The sequence below is a fragment of the Crotalus tigris genome, unplaced genomic scaffold (genome assembly GCF_016545835.1).
Source record: "Crotalus tigris isolate CLP2741 ecotype Arizona unplaced genomic scaffold, ASM1654583v1 scf7180000021207.738513, whole genome shotgun sequence".
NCBI classification, from domain to species: domain Eukaryota; kingdom Metazoa; phylum Chordata; class Lepidosauria; order Squamata; family Viperidae; genus Crotalus; species Crotalus tigris.
The window spans coordinates 426833-446699 of NW_024098399.1; the positions used below are offsets into that span (position 1 = coordinate 426833).

Here is a 19867-nt window from a genome sequence, read left to right on the forward strand (position 1 = left end):
TTCAATGGTTCCTGTAGAGTTGTTTTTTTTTTTTTAAATGAAGTTGAATCATTCTCTGGCTTCTATCTTGGCACTAGCCAAACTATTTTAATAGGAAGGGGGAAAGGGTGTTTCCTGCCTTTGGCAGAACCATAGTACTTATTAAAAAACAAAAAAGAACAAAATCATTCCAACCTACTAACATGGGCTTTTCAGAGTATTGCAAATTGGCGGGGAAACCACGGTTATCTTAAATCAGTGTTTCCCAAACTTGACACAGCAACGCTGGCTGTGGAATTCTGGGAGTTGAAGTCCACATGCCTTAAAATTGTCAAGTTTGGGAAACACTGTCTTAAATGTATAAAATTTTTATGATGACACATAATTTCAATCCAGTATGTTTTTTTTTTTTAAAAAAAAATAATGATTGGGCAGAGTGTTGTCTTTTTGTTCAAAAGGTTTATTTCAGGGGTCTTCAAACTTGGCCCTTTTACGACTTGTGGACTTCAACTCCCAGAATTCCTCGGCCAGGCACACACTGGCTGAGGAATTCTGGGAGTTGAAATTCACAAGTCACAAAAGGGCCAAGTTTGAAGACCCCTGGTTTATTTATTCTAACCATGTTTTCTAGGTTCCTGTTGAAGCCCCATTGTTCTGTTTTGCATTGGTAATAAAACTTCGAAAAACAGGGGGAAAAAGCACAACCACTTTATTAAAAATTCATCGGTCTGGGATGCAATTAGCATAATCAAGATGTGAGAGTTTTCTTTTAAACAAACGGAATTAATTTTCACAGAAAACAAGATAATATCTATTGCTCCTCCACACCCTTCGGCATGTTGGTGATACCTAATCCCAAGCAGTTAACGTCCACTAAGTTTAAGACCAGGGCATCTATTTGTGCGTTGGCAATGCTCGCGTAAGCCAGCCCCTGCCTGGTGAAGTGAGCCCATGATTGGCACATTAAGAAACGACTGGCTGTACCTGGGTAGACCAAGGATCAATGCAGGCAGCCGTGTAGAGGGCATACAGCAGGGGTCTTCAAACTTGGCAACTTTAAGACTTGTGGACTTCAACTCCCAGAATTCCTCAGCCAGCCCTGGGAGTTGAAGTCCACAAGTCTTAAAGTTGCCAAGTTTGAAGACCCCTGGCATATAGCACCAGCCTCCCAACCCCAACAGAGTCTTTGTGAGAATCTAAGTGCACAAACCTATAGCTCACAACATCCCAGTGCCAGTTTGGGGGTTATGGCCAGGCAGATCACCTCTGGGTTCAATTTCTCTTCGGCTGCAGGAAGGCAGCTGAACCAGTCCACTGTCAATATATCTGTCAGAACAGGCATTCAGCTCTCTGGTGGATGGCCTCTCTGTCAATCCCAGTGGAAGCAGAACTACGCCAGGCTCGGATCATTTTGACAAAGGCACTTCCAGGAAGAGACTGCTGGATCGACAAGCAGTTTCAGCCCAGTATCCATTTTCCCTGCTGGGGAAAAGAGAGAACACCCAAATGATTGTCCATTAGCCACGTCAATCTTTGCATAGGTGTGCCATATTACTGCCTAGATTTCTTTCCCAAGCAAGGGCTTAGAAAGCTGAAGATGCTGGGCAGAATAACTCCAGCTTTTGAAGACCAGCCTTGATCCACTTACCTTCGTTCTGGAAATTTGGGGTTTCCTCTGAGCCTCAAATGCGCCATGCTCTCGGCAGCTGAGTTCGCTTCCAGCGGTATCCATGAGGCTGCTGGTGTGAGCCTGGGTATTGTAACCACTGTCCATCTGTCCAAAAGAAATCAGAATGTAGAAGTAATTATTCCAGCACTGAGCAGGGGGCTGGGGTAGATCTTCCGTGCCCTTCCTACCCTACAATTCTCGGTATGGGATGAAGTGATGGATCAGCAACCGGGAAATAGAATTCCAAGAAAATTCTCTTTTTAAAGCTCCAGAAGTGCCGAGATACTATAGGTAGTCGTTGACTTACGACCAGAATTGAGCCCAAAATTTCTGTTGTTAACTGAGTGCAGTGAGCCCAATTTTACAACTTTTCTTGCCACAGTTGTTAAGATAACAACTGAGGTCGTTAAGATAAGTTAAGTAAATCTGACTTCCCCACTGAGTTTGTCCAAAGGTTGCAAAAGGTGGTCACATGACCCCGGGACACTGCAACCATCATAACTACCAGCCAGTTGCCAAGTGTATAAATGTTGATCCCATGACCACGGGAATGCGGTCATAAGTGTGAAAAATAGCCATAAACCCCTCTTTTAGTGCCACTGTGAATTTGAACCATCACTAAAGGAACTGTTGTAAGTTTGAGGACTATCTGTATGCACAAGGGGGTCTCCAGAGTACTCCCAGTGTAGCTCAACAGAGGCCTTGCACGTGGTAGACAGTTGGAAATTGGGCAATGTCCCCAAAGAGGGATCTGCCCTCCACCAGGGCATCTGCAACGTTCCCCCCTAAGGTTTTTCCTTTGGGGGAATTGCAGCAGGATTGTACAGAGTGCCTTATGGAAATCTTCCTCCCATGGGGAAGAGAGGGGCGTTATCTACATTTGATAAAACAAACGAAGGTGCTATAATTGCTATAGTCAATATCTGTCGGTTTTGCATAGGAAAATTTCCCTTTCTATTTTGTCTAGAGCAGCGGTTCTCAACCTATGGGTCACGACCCCATTTGGGGTCGATCGACCATTTTTGGGGGATCGCCAAAGGTGGCGAGCCGCCATTTTTCGCGCCGCCGCGCATGTGCGCCGCGCATGGGGGCGCCGCCGCACATGGCGCCGCCGCGCATGGGGGCGCCATCGTGCACGCGCCCCGCGCATGGGGGGCATCACACATGCGCATCACGCATGGGGCACCGCCGCACATGCGGGCCCCACCCCCATGCGCGCGGCGCCGCGCATGCGCGGAACGTTTGTGTGATGGGGGTCGCCGTCACACAAACGTTGAGAAGCACTGGTCTATTGCTTAGCTGGACCAACACCATCCTGCTTTCACCATTTGCTACTCCTCCACCTACTCTGCTCAACTTCCTGGTTAAGCCTGAGAGAGGTGGGTACAGGGTTCGAGTCCCTTGGGCACTGGGCTGACCCTCACCTGCAGACTGCTGCTGTCGCAGGGAGAGGCACTGCTTTCCGCCAAAGGAGCCATGCAGATACAAGAACCCTCCATGCTCAGTCCAGCCATGGCCCCCTGGTCACATTCAGCCGATCCCTTCACCGAGTTCTCATCCAGCATCTCCGGATCGGCCATTTCCACCGTCCTTTCCTTCCTGGGAGAGTCCAAGCAGGGCTTGGGTGCCAACCCTTTGGGGCAGGTCTCAGGGAGGTCCAGTGAGGGAGACACAGCAGCCATCTCAAAGTGGGACCCAGCTGAAGGGATATCTTCATTTACAGGGGTCAGGCCCGCCCTGGGACTCTCCACCGACGTGGCCTCCGCTGCTTCTGCCAGCTCTTCCTGGAAGTTCTCCGGGGTGCAAGGGAGGCGGAGAAGGGAACTCTGATACAGTGCAGCCCCCCAGTAGGAGGAGGAGAGGAGCCTCGCGGGCGAGAGACTCCTTAACGGAGAGCATTCCACATAGGGACTCCTGCCGCTGGTAGGCGCCTGACGGCAGGCGTTGGAAACGGACGGAAGATCCGGAGAGCGAAAAGTGAACTGCCTTTGATCTGTGGTGTTGGGGAAAGGAAGAAAACGTCAGAGGGAGCATACGCCGAGTGTGCAGAACCAAAAGCCCTCTTGATAAGCTTGCTGGACCCTCCTATCAGAGACAGGAACTGCTCCTTTAAGGACTGTCTGAAAGGTGCTGTGATGACCCAGGGCCCCGAATGGAGGCAAAGCAGTCGGCTGGCAAGAGCAGCACTCCTTTAATCACTGCCAGTGTTCCCCAAAAGCTCCCACATATGTTGGCAAGAGTTCAACCAAAGCACGCACACCCATTCCTTTCAGCTGCCTCTGGCTAAAGGCAATCCCCACACAGCCAGCCAATGTCCTCAAGGCAAGACAGATAACAAGAAAACTGAGGCAGGCCAGGGCCCTTCAGGTTTGGAACAGGGAAGGCAGAGCTCAGGCGAGGAGCAAGGCCCCTCCCCACCAGATCCCAGAGCAAGGAGAGCAGAGAGGAGGAGGGAACAGCTTGCCTGCAGACTGCAGAGAGAGACTCAGGGAATACAGTCTGTGGTCATGAAACAGGAAACCAACCGGTCCGGAATTCAAAGTGTCCAGGTTTAACAAAGACAAGAGCATAATAAACAACTATCTCAAGATACCACGTTTGTTCCCAGCAAATGCCCCACCCCACAGCGTCTCCTTAAATCTTAATCCCCAGATGTGCCCTGTGGAGTGGGGCAGGATGCTCTCCTCCCAAGCTATTGAGCCTCCCTTCTCCTCTCTGCTCTCCTTGCCTTAGGACAGTGGTGGTGAACCTATGGCACGTGTGCCAGAGGTGGTACTCAGAACCCTCTCTGTGGGCACGCGTGTCGTCACTGCCAGCAGCTTGTGCAGGTCAATTAGGCCGCTGCCCGACGGGGCAGCCCCACCCAGCACAAAGGCAAAGCGGCCAGCTAGCAAACTCGAGTGGAGGTGGTAGAGCACGCCCACACCCAGCAAGCCAAAAGCCACCCCGAGAGGGGAAAGCTGGATCCCCATTAGTGCCATGCCCCCCCCAGTCCCAGCTAGGATTGCATACCTCCCCCCCATCTATGCTGGGCCTCCTGCCTATCACCCCACCCGCCAGAGACCCCCTGGATCTCCCCCAACCCTGCCCGGTCCCCACAGGCGTCCCCCCCATGAGCAACATCAAGGTGGCCATGTCCACCCCAGCCACACCCACCCAGTCTGCCGTGACAACCTCAGCCATGCCCACCCAGTGTGTCATGCCCACATGAGGGCACCACAATGCTAATGCAGCCCTGGCACTTTGTGATAAATAAGTGGGTTTTGGGTTGTGGTTTGGGCACTCGGTCTCTAAAAGGTTCGCCATCACTGCTCTAGGATCGGGGGGGGTGTGTGTTACTCCTCGCCTAAACTTTGTAAGTCTTTGTAAGCACTACCAACATTCACCCAACAGCCCCCACATATACTGGCACAAGTTCAATAAAACAGTCAACGGAGGTAAACAGTTCTTTAAAGCATTGTTTCTCAACCTTGACAATTTTAAGGCATGTGGACTTCAACTCCCAGAGGTCCACATGCCTTAAAATTGTCAAAGTTGAGAAACACTGCTTTAAAGTAAAACAGATAACAAAGTATGATCTTTTCAACGCCCAGCTTGCCTGTAACCTGCAAACTGCAAAACTGAGGACAGCAAGGAGAACTCAGCAGGAAACAAACTTGGTCCAAAATACAAAGAGTCCAGGTACAAGAGCTCACATCACAAGAGTTCACATTTGTTCCCGGCAAATACCCCACCCCACAGCATCTCTTTAAATACCTACTCCCCAGGTGTGCCTTGTGGAGTGGGGCGGGATGCTCTCCTCCCGAGCAAGGGAGCCTGCCTCCGTTGTTCCCTCCTCCTCTCTGCTCTCCTTGCTCTAAGATCAGGTGGGGAGGGGCCTTGCTCCTCGCCTGAACTCTGCCTTCCCTATTCCAAACCTGAAGGGCCCTGGCCTGCCTCAGCCTGTTCCTCCCTACAGTCCTCCGAAGCCACAGACACCCCCTCCTGGGCCTCAACAAGAGAACTCGGACGGAGGCTCGGACGGAGGCACGACAGGTGCATTCCTCAAAAGGCAACTGGACTATGTTCTTTTTTCCCTTGAGGAAGAAGCCGTTTCACTTCTCATTCCAGAAGCTTCATCAGTTCTGACTGGAAGTTTGTGGGGTAGTGGTGGAAGGATTATTTCTGACAGAACTAATCCTTCCATTATCCCCCCTCCACAATTCAATCAGAACTGATGAAGCATCTTGGATGAAAAGCGAAACGTCCTTCCTCAAGGGAAAAAAAAAAAACATACCCTAGTTACCTTTGTTTTTTTGAGGGGGGGAAAGCACCTTTGAGACAACCATGACTGAGAATCTCCACAGACATTAAGTCTGAAGACTGCATTGAGGCACCCTCACCTGTGGATTGAACAGCCGTACGCCCCTGATAGGAAGCAAGACAGGGAACAGAAGCAACAGGAGGCACTTTGGACACCCCAAAGATGAAGAAGCGCCTTCAGACTGATCCCATCTGGTCCCCAGGACGACGGCGATCCACCCTCAGGCCCCAGCAAGAAGCCTCTACAGAGCCAAAACATACCTGCCAGCGGAGTCTTTCTTAGCTGGATGCCAACCGGAGAGAAAATGGGGGACGCCAAGGAAGGACTAGGAAGGCTGCCCAAACTGTACGTCCTGGCATTCCCCCGGATGGGGCTGGAGGAGAGTTGGCCCTTTCAAGCACAAAGAGAGATTCGCATTAAGAATGAGCCGCAGAATGCGTCTGTCATGGCTGCATCTCTCCTATCCAAGCTTCAGGAGCTGTCAGCCTGACATTAGCGACGGGGGCTGGGGGTGGAGGGAAGGATCGGAACGCAAGGAAAAAGAGGGGGATGGAAGCCCAGCCGCACCTTGTGAGAAGCTTCAGCTAGCCAAAGTCAACTATCGATAATGCACAGCTGGGAACCGAGAACTTCTTTCCTCAACAATATATAGCAGTGGCCAAAATTGTGGAAGCCTTTTGGGAAAAGTGTATTTTTGAGGTTTGATGGCTAATAACACCACTTTGTTTTGGGAGTAGTACCATAAAATTATATATCAATGGAAAGAGAATTTAATCAAGAATGTAATGCAACGTAGTTTGTTCAATTGTCTGTACTGTATTTCTATGAAAAGTGATAGCCAAATAACCAGAAGAAAAAGGAAGCACAACTTGCTTAGGTTGATATCAGGTTAACTTTCCTTCATCTGATTGTAGCCAATGAGCATGAGTGTTTAGAGAGCCAATCGGGTGTCAGTTTGTTTTGGCAATGAGCCAGTCAGATCACGTAGGATTCAATGATTGATGTCATATATAGAAGCTGAGAGGAGGACATTTGTCAGTGTGTTATGTGATCGCTATCAAGTTGGTTGGGTTTTTTGGTGTTCTTTCATTTAGTGAGCTTGTAAAACGTAATAAAATTAAAGTCATGGTGCAAAGAGTTGACCGGTCGCCCAGAAAGCGATGTAAAGTAGTATTATTAAGTGAACAAGGCTACAGTTATAAAGAAATTAGAAGAAAAATGGGTGGAAACTTAACCCAAGGTGGCATTTCTACTGTACACTTTTCCCAAAAGGTTTCCACAGTTTTGGCCGCTACTGTACAAGCACCCATCCTAATTGGACATTTACGGATCACTGCGGGATGGACGAAGAGGAACATTTACTTTGTCTTGTTTGCAGGGGAAAACCTCAGATTCAGCTCACGCTACTCCTGTAATCACTTCGGGTTTAGTATATTCTTGGCAAAAACAAATGGCCAGAGTCTTGCTTTGCTAGATGGCTATGGGACAGTGGACAGCATCTAAATCAGGGGTTCTCAACCTTGGCAACTTTAAGACTTGTGGACTTCAGCTCCCAGAATTCCTCAGCCAGCAAAGCTGGCTGAGGAATTCTGGGAGTTGAAGTCCACAAGTTTTAAAGTTGCCAAGGTTGAGAACCCCTGATCTAAATCAACGCCAGGGGAAACTGGAACCCTCCGTTTTCATCCCTCTGACAGTCTGCAGAAAGCGGTGGGAGTTGAGTTATCCACGACGGATGTCTTTGGCTCTTCAGCCAAAACCTAGCTGAGCTCATCCTGACCTGCCGCAATCACCCTGCGTTGATCAACGTCTCCCGGATCAGCTACTCACCGAGCTGGAAGAACTCAGAGGGCTCCTGCAGCGGACAGGAGAGAGATCGATGGAGCAGAGGACTCCCAGGGAGGCTGGACTGTTGCGCAAGCTGGGAGAAGGGGAGACGTTCTCGGAGGAGAGGCTGCCATTCTCGTCCAAAAAGAGCTTTCTCCTCAAGGACGAAGTGCTTAGGCTCTCCTGAGACTGATCAGCCGATTCCTCAGCTTTGAAATGGTCACCTGAGGAAGAGGAGAAGAAAGGCATGTGTGGCCATCACAATCAGTAACGGTAACAGGAGAACAGAGTTGGAAGGAACCTTGGAGGTCTTCTAGTCCAACCCCCTGCAGGAGACTCTACACAGGGATGTCCAACCTTGGGAGCTTTTAAGATTTGTGGACTTCAACTCCCAGAATTCCCTAGCCCAGTGGTGGCGAACCTTTCAGAGACCGAGTGCCCAAACTGCAACCCAAAACCCACTTATTCATCGCAAAGTGCCGACACAGCTATTTAATCTGAATACTGAGGTTTTAGTTTAGAAAAAAAAAATTCATACATTAACATCTTTTGTCTTAAAAGAAAAACACAATAAAAAGCTTTCCAATGATACAAACAACTTTTTACTGAAAGGTAAAAGTTTGCATTTGGCATGCTTTTGAACAATTAATGTGATTTTTGCTGTTGTATGCATGCTGATAATTTGTCTAACCTTGGCTTATACTTTGTAAGTTTGAGAGCCACACTGCAGGCAGCACTCAGGTCATCTGTTAAGTCTCTTCCTAGTGTCAGATTTGATATAATTCAAAGCTGAAAACAGCGTGCTCGCTCCAGAAGCTTGTTTTGGCTAGGAACGGGGTTGAGAAATGGCTTTTTCCTGCGAAAACTTAGCCAAAGAGCGAGGCGTGCGTGCCCACAGAGAGGGCTCCGAGTGCCCCCCCGGCACGCATGCCATAGGTTCGCCACCACTGCCCTAGCCACACTCTCACATCCCCAAGCACAGTGGTAAGACTGCCCAGGTTGTGCCAAAGGCCATATTCTTCCTTTGACATAGCTGGCTGCAATCTTGGAGACTAGCATTCTGATCTACCAAAGCAAGGGGGGGGGTAGTATGGTATCTTTATGACCTGTGGACTTCAACTCCAGAACTCCTAATCAGGGACTCTTGTTTCCCCTCCCAAGATAAATCCAATTGGACCATTTAATGTTTTGCACAAGGTCAAAGGGGAAGCAAGCACAAATCGTAGAAATTCGTTTGGCCTTGCCTTTTTTAAGGGTTAGGGGAATTTTGGAGCTTGTGGGCAGGGGTGGACGCCCATCTTCTGCATCGCTCAGAAAAACTGCAGAGAGGAGGGACGAGAGCAGCCACAAATCACACAAAGTTATGTGCCTTTACACAACCCCTCAGACTCGCACAAAGTTATGTGCCTTTACACAACCCCTCAGACTCGCCTTAGATTGTGATCCTTTTATCACAGGGGTCTTCAAACTTGGCCCTTTTATGACTTGTTGACTTCAACTCCCAGAATTCCTCAGCCAGCCTCCATTTTGTTTGTTAGATTTAAGACAGGGGTCTTCAAACTTGGCCCTTTGATGACTTGTGGACTTCAACTCCCAGAATTCCTCAGCCAGCCTCCATTTTGTTTGTTAGATTTAAGGCACGCTGGCTGAGGAATTATGGGAGTTGAAGTCCACAAGTCATCAAAGGGCCAAGTTTGAAGACCCCTATTTTATCATATGCACTCTGCTTTTGAGGTATTATTACAGCTTCTCCAGTCCAGTTCCAGCTCTTTTAAGACTGTTATAGAGACCCTACAGGAACAGCACCTTATTTTACAAGTTACCTACCCAGAATCTTTTCCAAATCAAAATCCACAGGTAGAGATAACACAGTCTGACAAGCAGCTGGAAAAAAAAGAAAAGAAAAAGAATCAGAGCAACAGGACTGCATCACCAGGACCAAGGCATTTAAAAATCTCTTCAGACTTCACAATAAAACACAATCTTTCCAAGGTGGCAAGAAGCTTGGAACAAACTGGGACAAATTCAGCTTTTCAGACACTAAGCAGAGTGAGCCTGTTAAGGACTTCAATGCGAGTTCTCCAGGAACTGCAAGGCTGTACGGACTCCTGCGAGTCCCCTGGACTGCAAGGCGATCAAACCGGTCAGTCCTAGAGATCAACCTTGGCTGCTCTTTAGAAGGCCAGATCCTGAAGTTGAAACTCAAGTACTTTGGTCACCTAATGAGAAGGAAGGACTCACTGGAGAAGAGCCTAATGCTGGGAAAGATTGAGGGCAAGAGAAGAAGGGGACGACAGAAAAGGAGGTGGCTGGATGGAGTCACTGAAGCAGTAGGCGTGAGCTTCAATGGACTCCATAAGATGGTGGAGGACAGGAAGGCCTGGAGGAACGTTGTCCATGGGGTCGCGATGGGTCAAATACGACTTCGCAAGTAACAACAATGCTAGACAGGAAATAGCCTCCCAGAAAAGCCAGCCGTACTGGACTGCAAAGACTTCTTGCTTCCTAGCCACAATGCCAGAGGGATGAAGCAACGCAAACTTTTCTCTTTTATCCCTCAGGTATGGCCATAATGGAACCTGCCCACTGTGGTCATAAGTTATGATAGTTGTAAAACCAGGTCTGTCATTTTGTTTTGCCGAAACTGAAAATAACTTGAGCAAAACCATCACAAAGTGGGGTCAATGCGACCGTGGGACACTGCAAATGGCCATATGACTGCGGGGGGGGGGGGGAACCATCTGAACTTCAAATCTGGGTTACAAGTAGGTCTGTGGGAATTCCAAACAGTCGCTAAGTCATCAGTCATAAATCAAAGACGATCTGTACACGCATCAACCTATTGACAGGCATGTTTTCTCTCTTTCACACAGATCCCCTCTCTCTCCACCCAGATCCCTTCATATACTGAGTTTGCCCTCTTTCTCATACAAACCATTATTTTTCCCGGGCTGCACGACTATTTCTCGGCCGACTGGCGAAGCATCGTTGAGATCAACACCTGCAATTTATCGAGTTCTTAGTGAACAGCTGAAATAGCAACAAGGAAGGCATAAAAAGCATTGCCCATGCTTAGCGGCAATGGGAAACGCTCCCTCTGTCCATATTTTGGCAGTCAGCTTTGGTCAAGTGGTTCAGCTCACAGAAACAAGAATCAATCAGTCGATCGTTAAATACGGAGGAAAATCTTCCACGAGGACACAAACAACAGCTCAAAATAAAGTGATTCCAATTATTGCAATTTAAACAAACAGCAGCACCTACCTAGTGTTGTGTAATATTACGATCCGAGAGCAAAAATTCATTAGACTTTTTTTGTTTTTCTTAGCAGAACATGCAAAATGTTTTTTTTTTTTCTTTAGCTTAGCAAGGATGGCTTGAGAAGCATGTAGAATGGTCTCCTTTTTGGCTTGTCAAAATCTTGCCTGTTGGAGATCCTGGAAACTAGCCATCTAGGTCAGGGGTCCCCAACCCCTGGTCTGTGGACCGGTACCGGGCCATGGCATGCGAGCAACCGGCCTGCACAAACAAGCAAAGCCCCATCCGTGGGATGCAGGCAGCATACAAAACCACACACTCTCCGGTCCACAGAAAACCTTTCTCCACGGAACTGGTCCCTGGTGTCCAAAAGGTTGGGGACATCTCATCTCTACCATTTGCATTCCATCCCTTGAAGTGAACTCTCCCTGGCTCCAGAACAGACGCTGCTACTATAACAGTGTTTCTCAACCTTGACAATTTTAAGGCATGTGGACTTCAACTCTCAGAATTCCACAGCCAGCAATGCTGGCTGTGGAATTCTGGGAGTTGAAGTCCACATGCCTTAAAATTGTTCAGGTTAAGAAATACTGTACTATAACAATAAAACTAATTAACAAAAGCAAAATCAAGCTTTCATTTTCCTTTTTTCACCGCAAGCACGAAATCTGGAAGCGATTTCAAAACAGAAGCAGGATTAGATATAATTAGATAGGTTCATTTTTACAAAAATGGTTTGCGCACACTGTTGCGTAAAAGCAAAAAGTTGCGATTGTAGTGTTATTTTCTACTGTGCTAAAGAGAGTCGGAAGTTGATGCCTTTTTCTTTTCTCTCTTTACACTACCTTTTTTTCTTTTCCCCTCCCTTCTTCTAGTTTTCTATTTTGAATTTCTCTTTGTATTTTATATTTCGACAAACCAATAAAACTATTATTACAAAAAAAGAAGCTGCTGCTTACATCTGGTTGAATTCAGTTGAGAGGCCTGTTTCCCGATGGGATCGGTCCAGGGTGATGGGACAATAGTGCTTTTGGTGAAAAACTAGGAAGAAAGGACAGGATGCATATTAATGACATGCATGTTCTTTGCAGGGGACAATCAGTTTGCTGGCAGAGTTTTAAGAAGAGAAAGGCAAGATGTTTTCCTGCCTAAAGCCAACGATGAGTGGATTCAAAGCCTCTTTGTCCGTAGCTCGTTGGGTACCAAGCAAAGGGTTTTCGCTTCCTGAGCACCCTTCTCATGTCTGCTCATTGCTCAGGGGATGGAGGCAACTTTGAAGGTGACACAGCAGGCAAGGAAAGCTTCCCATTGAATGGCTGTAACTCAACCCCTCTCCCCCAGCTGGCTTGAACCAAGGATGACGGTGTTTGTTACCTCTTCGATGGCCTTTTGCCTCTGCTCCTCAACCTCCCTGTCGATCCTGAGGAAGGAAGGAAGGAAGGAAGGAAGGAAGGAAGGAAGGAAGGGTGAGTGAGGGGCAACCAGGGAGAAACCCCTCCAAAACCTGCAGCCACCCCACTGCCCTGCCCCACCTGCTCTGGCTGAGGTAGAAGGCCTGGCGGTGGATGTCCTCCGAGTTGATCTCTACTGGGTCCATCAGGGCCAGCTCGTCAATGGACCACATGAATCTCCCGGGGCTCTGCAGAAGCAGGTTAAGGGGGCTTTTGGAGAACCCAACATCCCTCTCCTCTCTTCTGACACCCTCTGCCTCCAGATCTCCTTAGATCCCCTTTACCCCAGCCCCTCTTTGCCCCCCAAGCCCCAGCCCCCTCCCTTTCTCTTAGATCCCCTCTGCCTCAGACCCTCTTTGCCCAAGCTCCAGCCCCCCTCCCCTTCTCTTAGATCCCCTCTGCCCCAGACCCTCTTTGCCCCCCCAAACTCCAGCCCCCTCCCCTTCTTAGATCCCCTCTGCCCCAGACCCTCTTTGCCCAAGCTCCAGCCCCCCTCCCCTTCTCTTAGATCCCCTCTGCCCCAGACCCTCTTTGCCCCCCCAAACTCCAGCCCCCTCCCCTTCTTAGATCCCCTCTGCCCCAGACCCTCTTTGCCCAAGCTCCAGCCCCCCTCCCCTTCTCTTAGATTCCTTCTGCCCCAGACCCTCTTTGCCCCCCAAGCTCCAATTCTTAGATCCCCTCTGCCCCAGACTTTCTTTGCCCCCCCAAGCTCCAGCCCCCTCCCCTTCTCTTAGATCCCCTCTGCCGCAGACCCTCTTTGCCCCCCAAACTCCAGCCCCCTCCCCTTCTTAGATCCCCTCTGCCCCAGACCCTCTTTGCCCAAGCTCCAGCCTCCCTCCCCTTCTTTTAGATCCCTTCTGCCCCAGACCCTCTTTGCCCCCCAAGCTCCAATTCTCTTAGATCCCCTCTGCCCCCCAAGCTCCCCTCTCCTCCCCTCAGATCCTCTCTGCCCCAGACTTTCTTTGCCCCCACCCCCAAGCTCCAGCTCCCCTCCCCTTCTCTTAGATCCCCTCTGCCCCCAGGCTTTGCCTCCCAAGCCTCCAGCACCCCTCCCTCCTTCCCCACCTGCCCCTCCCCTCGGGACACCCCTTCCCAGCCCCCTCCCTCCTCTGCCCCCTCCTCCCAGCTCTCCTCACCCCCCCCCCCACCAGCTCACCCCCGCGGGCGGGGTGGCGCGGAAGGCGCTGGGGCTGCAGACTGTCTGCTCCTGCAAGCGGCGGACGTCGCCGGGACTCTCGAAGGGATTCTCCACGCGGCCGGGAGTCTCGGGCGGCGCCCGCCGCTGCATCCCGGCTCCTCCGGTCAGCCTCTCCGGCGGGGCCGTCATTCGCCGGGCACCGGACCTGCCAACCAACGCTTCCTGCCGCGGCGACGGCTCTTTAACTCCTCTGCGGGCGCTGGCCAATCGGCGCGCGGGAAGGGGCCTTTCCCCGCCCCCTCCGTTCGAAGCAGCCTCTCCGGGAAGAGGCGCCGCCGCATTCAAAAGGGAGCGCGCCGCCATTGGCTGGGACGGCACTTGCCGGCCCTTCTTTCTCTCTCTTTTCTCTCTCTCTCCTCCGCTCTATGGCAGCTGCGGTCGGTTTCCAAGGCCTCTCCGTTGGGTTTCCGGGGTGAAAGGGCGCGCGCGGGGCGGGCTTTCCGGGCCGCTGCCGTCATGGCGAGCTGCTCGTCCTCCGGCAACTTGAACGCCGTGAGGGAGACGATGGACGGTGCGTCCTTTTCGGACTGAGGGCTTCCGGGGCCAACTCTGCGAGGCGGGCCGGGGCCGTCCCCCCCCCATCCCCTCTTCCTCCGGGTCCCCTCGAGGCCATGCAGACGAGCCCCGGAGCGAACTGACCACCCCTTCTCTCCCCCCCCCCCCGTCTTTCTCTTGCAGTGCTGATGGAGATCTCGCGGCTGCTCAACACCGGCCTGGACGCGGAGACGCTCTCCATCTGCGTGCGGCTGTGCGAGCAGGGCATCAACCCCGAGGCCTTGTCCGCCGTCATCCGGGAGCTGCGCAAGGCGTCCGAGGCCCTGAAGGTGCGGGAGGGCCCGGGAAGCCTTCCCTGCGTCGGTGGGGGTAGGGGAGTCTAGGACAGTTGACCACAGGACAGTTGGTCACCACAGGGCTCTTTGCTGCAGGACATATCCAAGAAACGGTGGGACAGAATCATTAAAGCAGTGTTTCTCAACCTTGACAATTTTAAGGCCTGTGGACTTCAACTCCCAGAATTCCGCAGCCAGCATTGCTGGCTGTGGAATTCTGGGAGTTGAAGTCCACAGGCCTTAAAATTGTCAAGGTTGAGAAACACTGCATTAAAGAAAGGATGCAAAATGAAAGAGGGACAGGATGAAACAGGAAGGACAAACGTTAAAACCATTTTTTAAATGTATTTTTAAATAATTGAATTCAATTGTTAAATTTTCCCGTGGCGGCAAGTTGTCCTACATAGCAAGTTAGCTGTGGCGAGTTACAGGAATTAATTTTTTTTATTTATTTTTCAATAGTCAAATTGTGAAGTCCCATGGCAAATGCAGCAAACTAGCCCTGGCGAGTTACAAAACTTAAAGCAATTTTTTAAATTTATTTTCAAATACTTAAATTTGGATTGTTAAATTGTGGCGAGTTGTGGCAAGTTACATATAAAATATGTTTTTAATTTATTTTTAAATAGTCAAATTGTGAAGTCCCACGGCAAGTGGTCTTGCAGCAAACTAGCCCTGGCGAGTTACCAAAATTAAAACAATTTTTTAAATTTGTTTTCAAACAATTAAATTTGAATTATTAAATTTTGCCGTTGCCCCGTGGCGAAGGGCCCTGCAGCAAGTTAGCCATAGTCAGTTACAAAAATTAACATAATTTTTTAAATTTATTTTTAAATAGTTAAGTTGAATTCTTAAGTTCTCCCACTGCGATTTGTCTTGCAGCAAGTTAGCCAGGGCAAGTTACAAAAATTTAAACAATTTTTAAAATTTATTTTTAAATACTTGAATTGTTAAATTGTCCCACGGCGAGGGGTCTTACAGTGGCTGGGATGAGTTGTCCCATTCCGGATGGAGGGTCGTGCCCTGGTCTTTGGCGGGGGGACATCAGGAGCCCCCCCCCGGCAGTCTCCTTTACTGGGGAGTCAGCCCAGTCACCCCCAACCTGTCCAGCAGTGGCAGGAAAGAGAAAAAAAAATAACATTACCTGAGGTTTCAGGTAGCTGAAAATCCGTGCAATGGAAGGGCTCCCAAAAGAAAACACTGCACTCCAAAACAGAATAGAATAAAAACTTTATTGTCACTTTAAATGTACACTAATCAGCATACATTAAAATGAAATTTCGTTGCATTCAGCTCTCAAAAATAAAAAACTCATTATGCATATATCCATATACACATATATGACCACAGAGAAACATCACAGTCTAGTTGAAATATATACATGTACCTGGCGGAAAAAAAACCAATCCTGCAGATTTACAAGATGGATGGCATAAGGCAGAGGTCCCGGACTGGTACTGGTACCGGGCCGCAGCGTGCCAGCAACTTGTCCGCAGAAACAAGCGAAGCCCCATCCATGGGTTGCAGGCAGCACACAAAACCACACCCCCTCCGGTCCGTGGAAAAACCTCTTTCCACGTAACTCAGTGGTTCTCAACCTTTTTAATGCCACGACCCCCAACCGGTCGTAAGTCGAGGACTCCTCAACCGGTCGTAAGTCGAGGACTATTCAACTGGTGCAGCACCGTTTGCAGAATGGGACTTTTGGCGGGCTCAGCAGGGCAGAGACAGCCTGGACAATTCCTGTTGGCTTTTGAAAGCCAATAGAATTAGACTCTATTCAAGAGAGTCTATTCTATTAGCTTTTAAAAGCCAATAGAATAAAAGGGAGTAGCGCAGCTAAGGAAAAGGAGAAAAAAAATGGTGGACTGCATTGTTTGGCGACCCCCATGAAATGGTCGTTCGACCCCAAATGGGGTCCCGACCCACAAGTTGAGAACCACTGATGTAACTGATCCCTGATGCCCAAAAGGTTGGAGACCTCTAGCATAAGGAACAAAGCTGTTACAGAATCTAGTAGTTCTGCTGCAAATACTTCGAAACCTCCTCCCAGAGGGCAGCAACAGAAACAAACTGTGAAGTGCATGTATGGGATCTCTAACAATGCTTCGAGCGCTAAGCACACAGGCGCAAAGACTAGGCACAAAGACTGTTTCTCCCCCCCCCCCACATGCCATCACTCTGCTAAACAACTAATTCCCACAAACCTGGAAAGTCAAACCACCTGGTAGGGCTGTACAGGTAGTCTTCAACGGCCACAATAAGGCCCAGCTTTTCTGTTGTTAAATGAAACATTTGCCACGGGATTTTTGCTCCAATATATGACTTTTTTTGGGCCACTGTTGTTAAGTGACTCACTAAAGTTGTTAAGTTAGTAACACAGCTGTTCAGTGAATCGGGCTCCTCCATTAACTTTGCTTGTCAGAAGGTGATCATGTGACCCCAGGACACTGCCACTGTCATAAATATAAGTCAGTTCCCAAGCATCTGAATTTTAATTACATGACTGTGGGGATGCTACAACTATCACAAGTGTGAAAAACATTGTAAGTCAGTTGTGATCATAAGGGATTGAGGTAGAAAAGTTTTGTTTTGGTGTTAACAGCTCTAGTCCAAGTTATGAGTACAGGGGCTGCATCTCACAAACTGTGTCCATGTTTACAAATTCTTTTGCGGGTGGTTCCTTCCACGTGATGGGAAGAAGTGATTTAGAATCGCTGCCCAGTATTCCATCCTCCCTGGTCCTACCATTCACACACTGGATGGAAGAGTCCAAAGTAACTGGAGAGAGAGAGAGAAAGATCACCAGTTCAGGTCTTTTCATTCTGTTGTAAGTTAGTGTGTTCGCCCCTCTGCTCTTCTTCTTGTGCCATATCCGTTATCGGATGTTGGCGATCATGTTGGCGATTCTGCTTTTATCAGCAGCCACACGAAAAAGTGCTGCTAAGTTTTGTCCAAACCAGTCCCTTAGATTTTGAAGCCACGATGTTTCTTCTTCTGCCTGGACCTCGTTTGCCTTCAATCTTTCCCTGGAGGATTAAATGGAGTATGCCGTATTTTTCTGGGTGTCGCATCACATGTCCGAAATATTTTAATTTTCATTTTTTGGCTGTTTCGATGATTTCCCTTGGCTTTCCCAGGTGGCTTATCACCTCATTTCTGCTCTAGGTTTTATAATTGGGAATATGGTTGGGTGCTTGAGGGTCTCTATTGGCAGCTCTTAGGAAGCACAATTTTACTGATTGCAAGACAATCTGTAAGTCATTGATTTCCACAGTCATTCTAGATCAGTGGTTCTCAACCTGTGGGTCGGGACCCCATTTGGGGTCGGACGACCATTTCACGGGGATTGCCAAACAATGCAGTCCGCCATTTTTTTCCCCTTTTCCTTAGCTGTGCTACTCCCTTTTATTCTATTGGCTTTTGAAAGCCAATAGAATAGAATCTCTTGAATAGAGTCTAATTCTATTGGCTTTCAAAAGCCAATAGGAATTGTCCAGGCTGTCTCTGCCCTGCTGAGCCCGCCAAAAGTCCCATTCTGCAAACGGTGCTGCACCAGTTGAGTAGTCCTCGACTTATGACCGGTTGAGTAGTCCTCGACTTACGACCAGTTGGGGGTTGCGGCATTAAAAAGGTTGAGAACCACTGTTCTAGATAGCCAGAACTGTTGCAATAAATGTTCAGTGTGTTGCTATTAATTTGCAATAGGTTATGAACCTACACTAGTATAATCAAAATTCTTTTTCCTAGGCTGCTGACAATATGACAAATTAAATCAAGAAGATTGTTTTTCACTGAGATGAAGCTTCTGGGAAATAGAAGATTTTTGTTGAAGATGTTGGTTATTGGTTGTGTAAGTTTCTCAGATGTTGTAAACATACAGTGCTTTTTAAATACCTACTAACCAACCAACTTTCAAAATGCATTTTCTATCTTTGTTGCATATGATTTAAAAGTCTTGAAATTATTTGTTAACAAACACAAACATTTGTTTTATTGTCCCAGTTGAAGCATGTGCCTCATATTTGATAAAATGTTGAATGTATCATTCAGATGTAGCCAATAGGCTTATTGTTAGAAGGCAGACTTCTGCATGAAAGAGTTCGCTGTGGTGGATTAATTTGTAAATAAATAATGGTATTTATTTCCTACATGTTTCCAACTTGTTGGCTCTTTCACTGAAATTAAAAAAATTGATATACTGTGAAAAAAAAGGCTGGTGGTCATGAAAAATAAGTTTCAGTTTCAAATTTATCCCAATTGCACCATCAACATCTGGATTAAAAAGGAGGTTTCTATGTTGCAGTACTGAGAATAGAGCTAGAATGAAACAATGCCTTTTGAACTAAACTACCTTGCAAACTTTATTAGCAACATGCTTGTTGATCAAGTTTTGTAATGTCGATCCTTGTGTAAGCTGTCCAAATGATTGTGACACATTATGGACTACTGGACTACTGCAACGCGCTCTACATGGGGCTACCCTTGAAAAGTATTCAGAGACTACAGTTGGTCCAGAATGCAGCCGCGCGAGTGATAGTGGGTGCTCCTCGGTACACCCACGTTACACCTATCCTCCGTGAGCTGCACTGGTTGCCTATTGGTCTCCGGGTCCAATTCAAGGTGTTGGTTATTACCTTTAAAGCTCTATATGGCTCAGGGCCAGGCTATTTGCGAGACCGCCTACTACCTCATAGTTCCCTTCATCCAGTTAGATCCCACAGGCTGGGCCTCCTTCAGGTCCTGTCGGCCAAGCAGTGCCATTTGGTGGGGCCACGGGGGAGGGCTTTCTCTGTGATGGCTCCCACGTCTTGGAACCAGCTCCCCCAGGAGATTAGGACTGCTCCCACCCTGTTGGTTTTCCGCAAGCTGCTTAAGACCTGGCTTTTCCGGCAGGCCTGGGGTTTATATAATCTGACCCCTGGATGAATGTTATTGTATTGTTTGTTTGTTAAGTTATGTTGTGTTTTTATTGTAAACCGCCCGGAGTCCTGTGGGAGTGGGGCGGTCTCTAAATTTTAATAAATTAAATTAAATTAAAATTAAATTACGAAAACAGGGACAGCTTATCAAAATGTTGCAAAAGCTATCCCTGGTATTTTCTCCCGGTTTCATAGAGAAATGTACAGCTAGTGAAAATGGAAAATTGCACATAAATCACAGGTAGGGGGAAAATGTGCTATGAAAATACCTTATTAGAGCAGGAATCCCGAACCCCCGCTCTGCAATCCAGTGCTGGACCACAGCCTGTTCGAAACCGGACCTCAGAAATGGTGGGCAAACGTGCACAACATGTGCAATGCTGTATTTGTGAAAGTGGTGTGCGCACATGTGTGAAACCCTCCTCTCTTCCCC

General features: G+C 48.4%; 2 protein-coding genes across 3 annotated transcripts; one reads left to right on the top strand and one right to left on the bottom strand.

Moving 5' to 3' along the window:
- Nucleotides 1–672: 672 nt before the first annotated feature.
- Nucleotides 673–14097, bottom strand: BORA (BORA aurora kinase A activator). 2 transcript variants are annotated; one of them, XM_039369727.1, is made up of 11 exons: nt 13641–14097; nt 12566–12672; nt 12408–12453; nt 11993–12074; nt 10711–10776; nt 9603–9659; nt 7779–7999; nt 6212–6341; nt 3073–3641; nt 1628–1753; nt 673–1458 (listed from the first exon to the last, which is right to left on the bottom strand). In XM_039369727.1, exons 1-11 carry the CDS (start codon nt 13983–13985, stop codon nt 1438–1440), a joined length of 1770 nt encoding a protein of 589 aa, XP_039225661.1. In that variant the 5' UTR covers nt 13986–14097; the 3' UTR covers nt 673–1437. The 2 variants fall into 2 exon arrangements, with proteins under 2 accessions (XP_039225661.1, XP_039225660.1); XM_039369726.1 differs by having other exon boundaries at nt 673–1461; nt 13641–14095.
- MZT1 (mitotic spindle organizing protein 1) lies at nt 14033–18669 on the top strand. Its single transcript, XM_039369728.1, has 3 exons — nt 14033–14193; nt 14361–14506; nt 18263–18669. The coding sequence occupies exons 1-3, from the start codon at nt 14139–14141 to the stop codon at nt 18284–18286; spliced, it is 225 nt and encodes a 74-aa protein (XP_039225662.1). The 5' UTR covers nt 14033–14138; the 3' UTR covers nt 18287–18669.
- The last annotated feature ends 1198 nt before the right edge of the window (nt 18670–19867 follow it).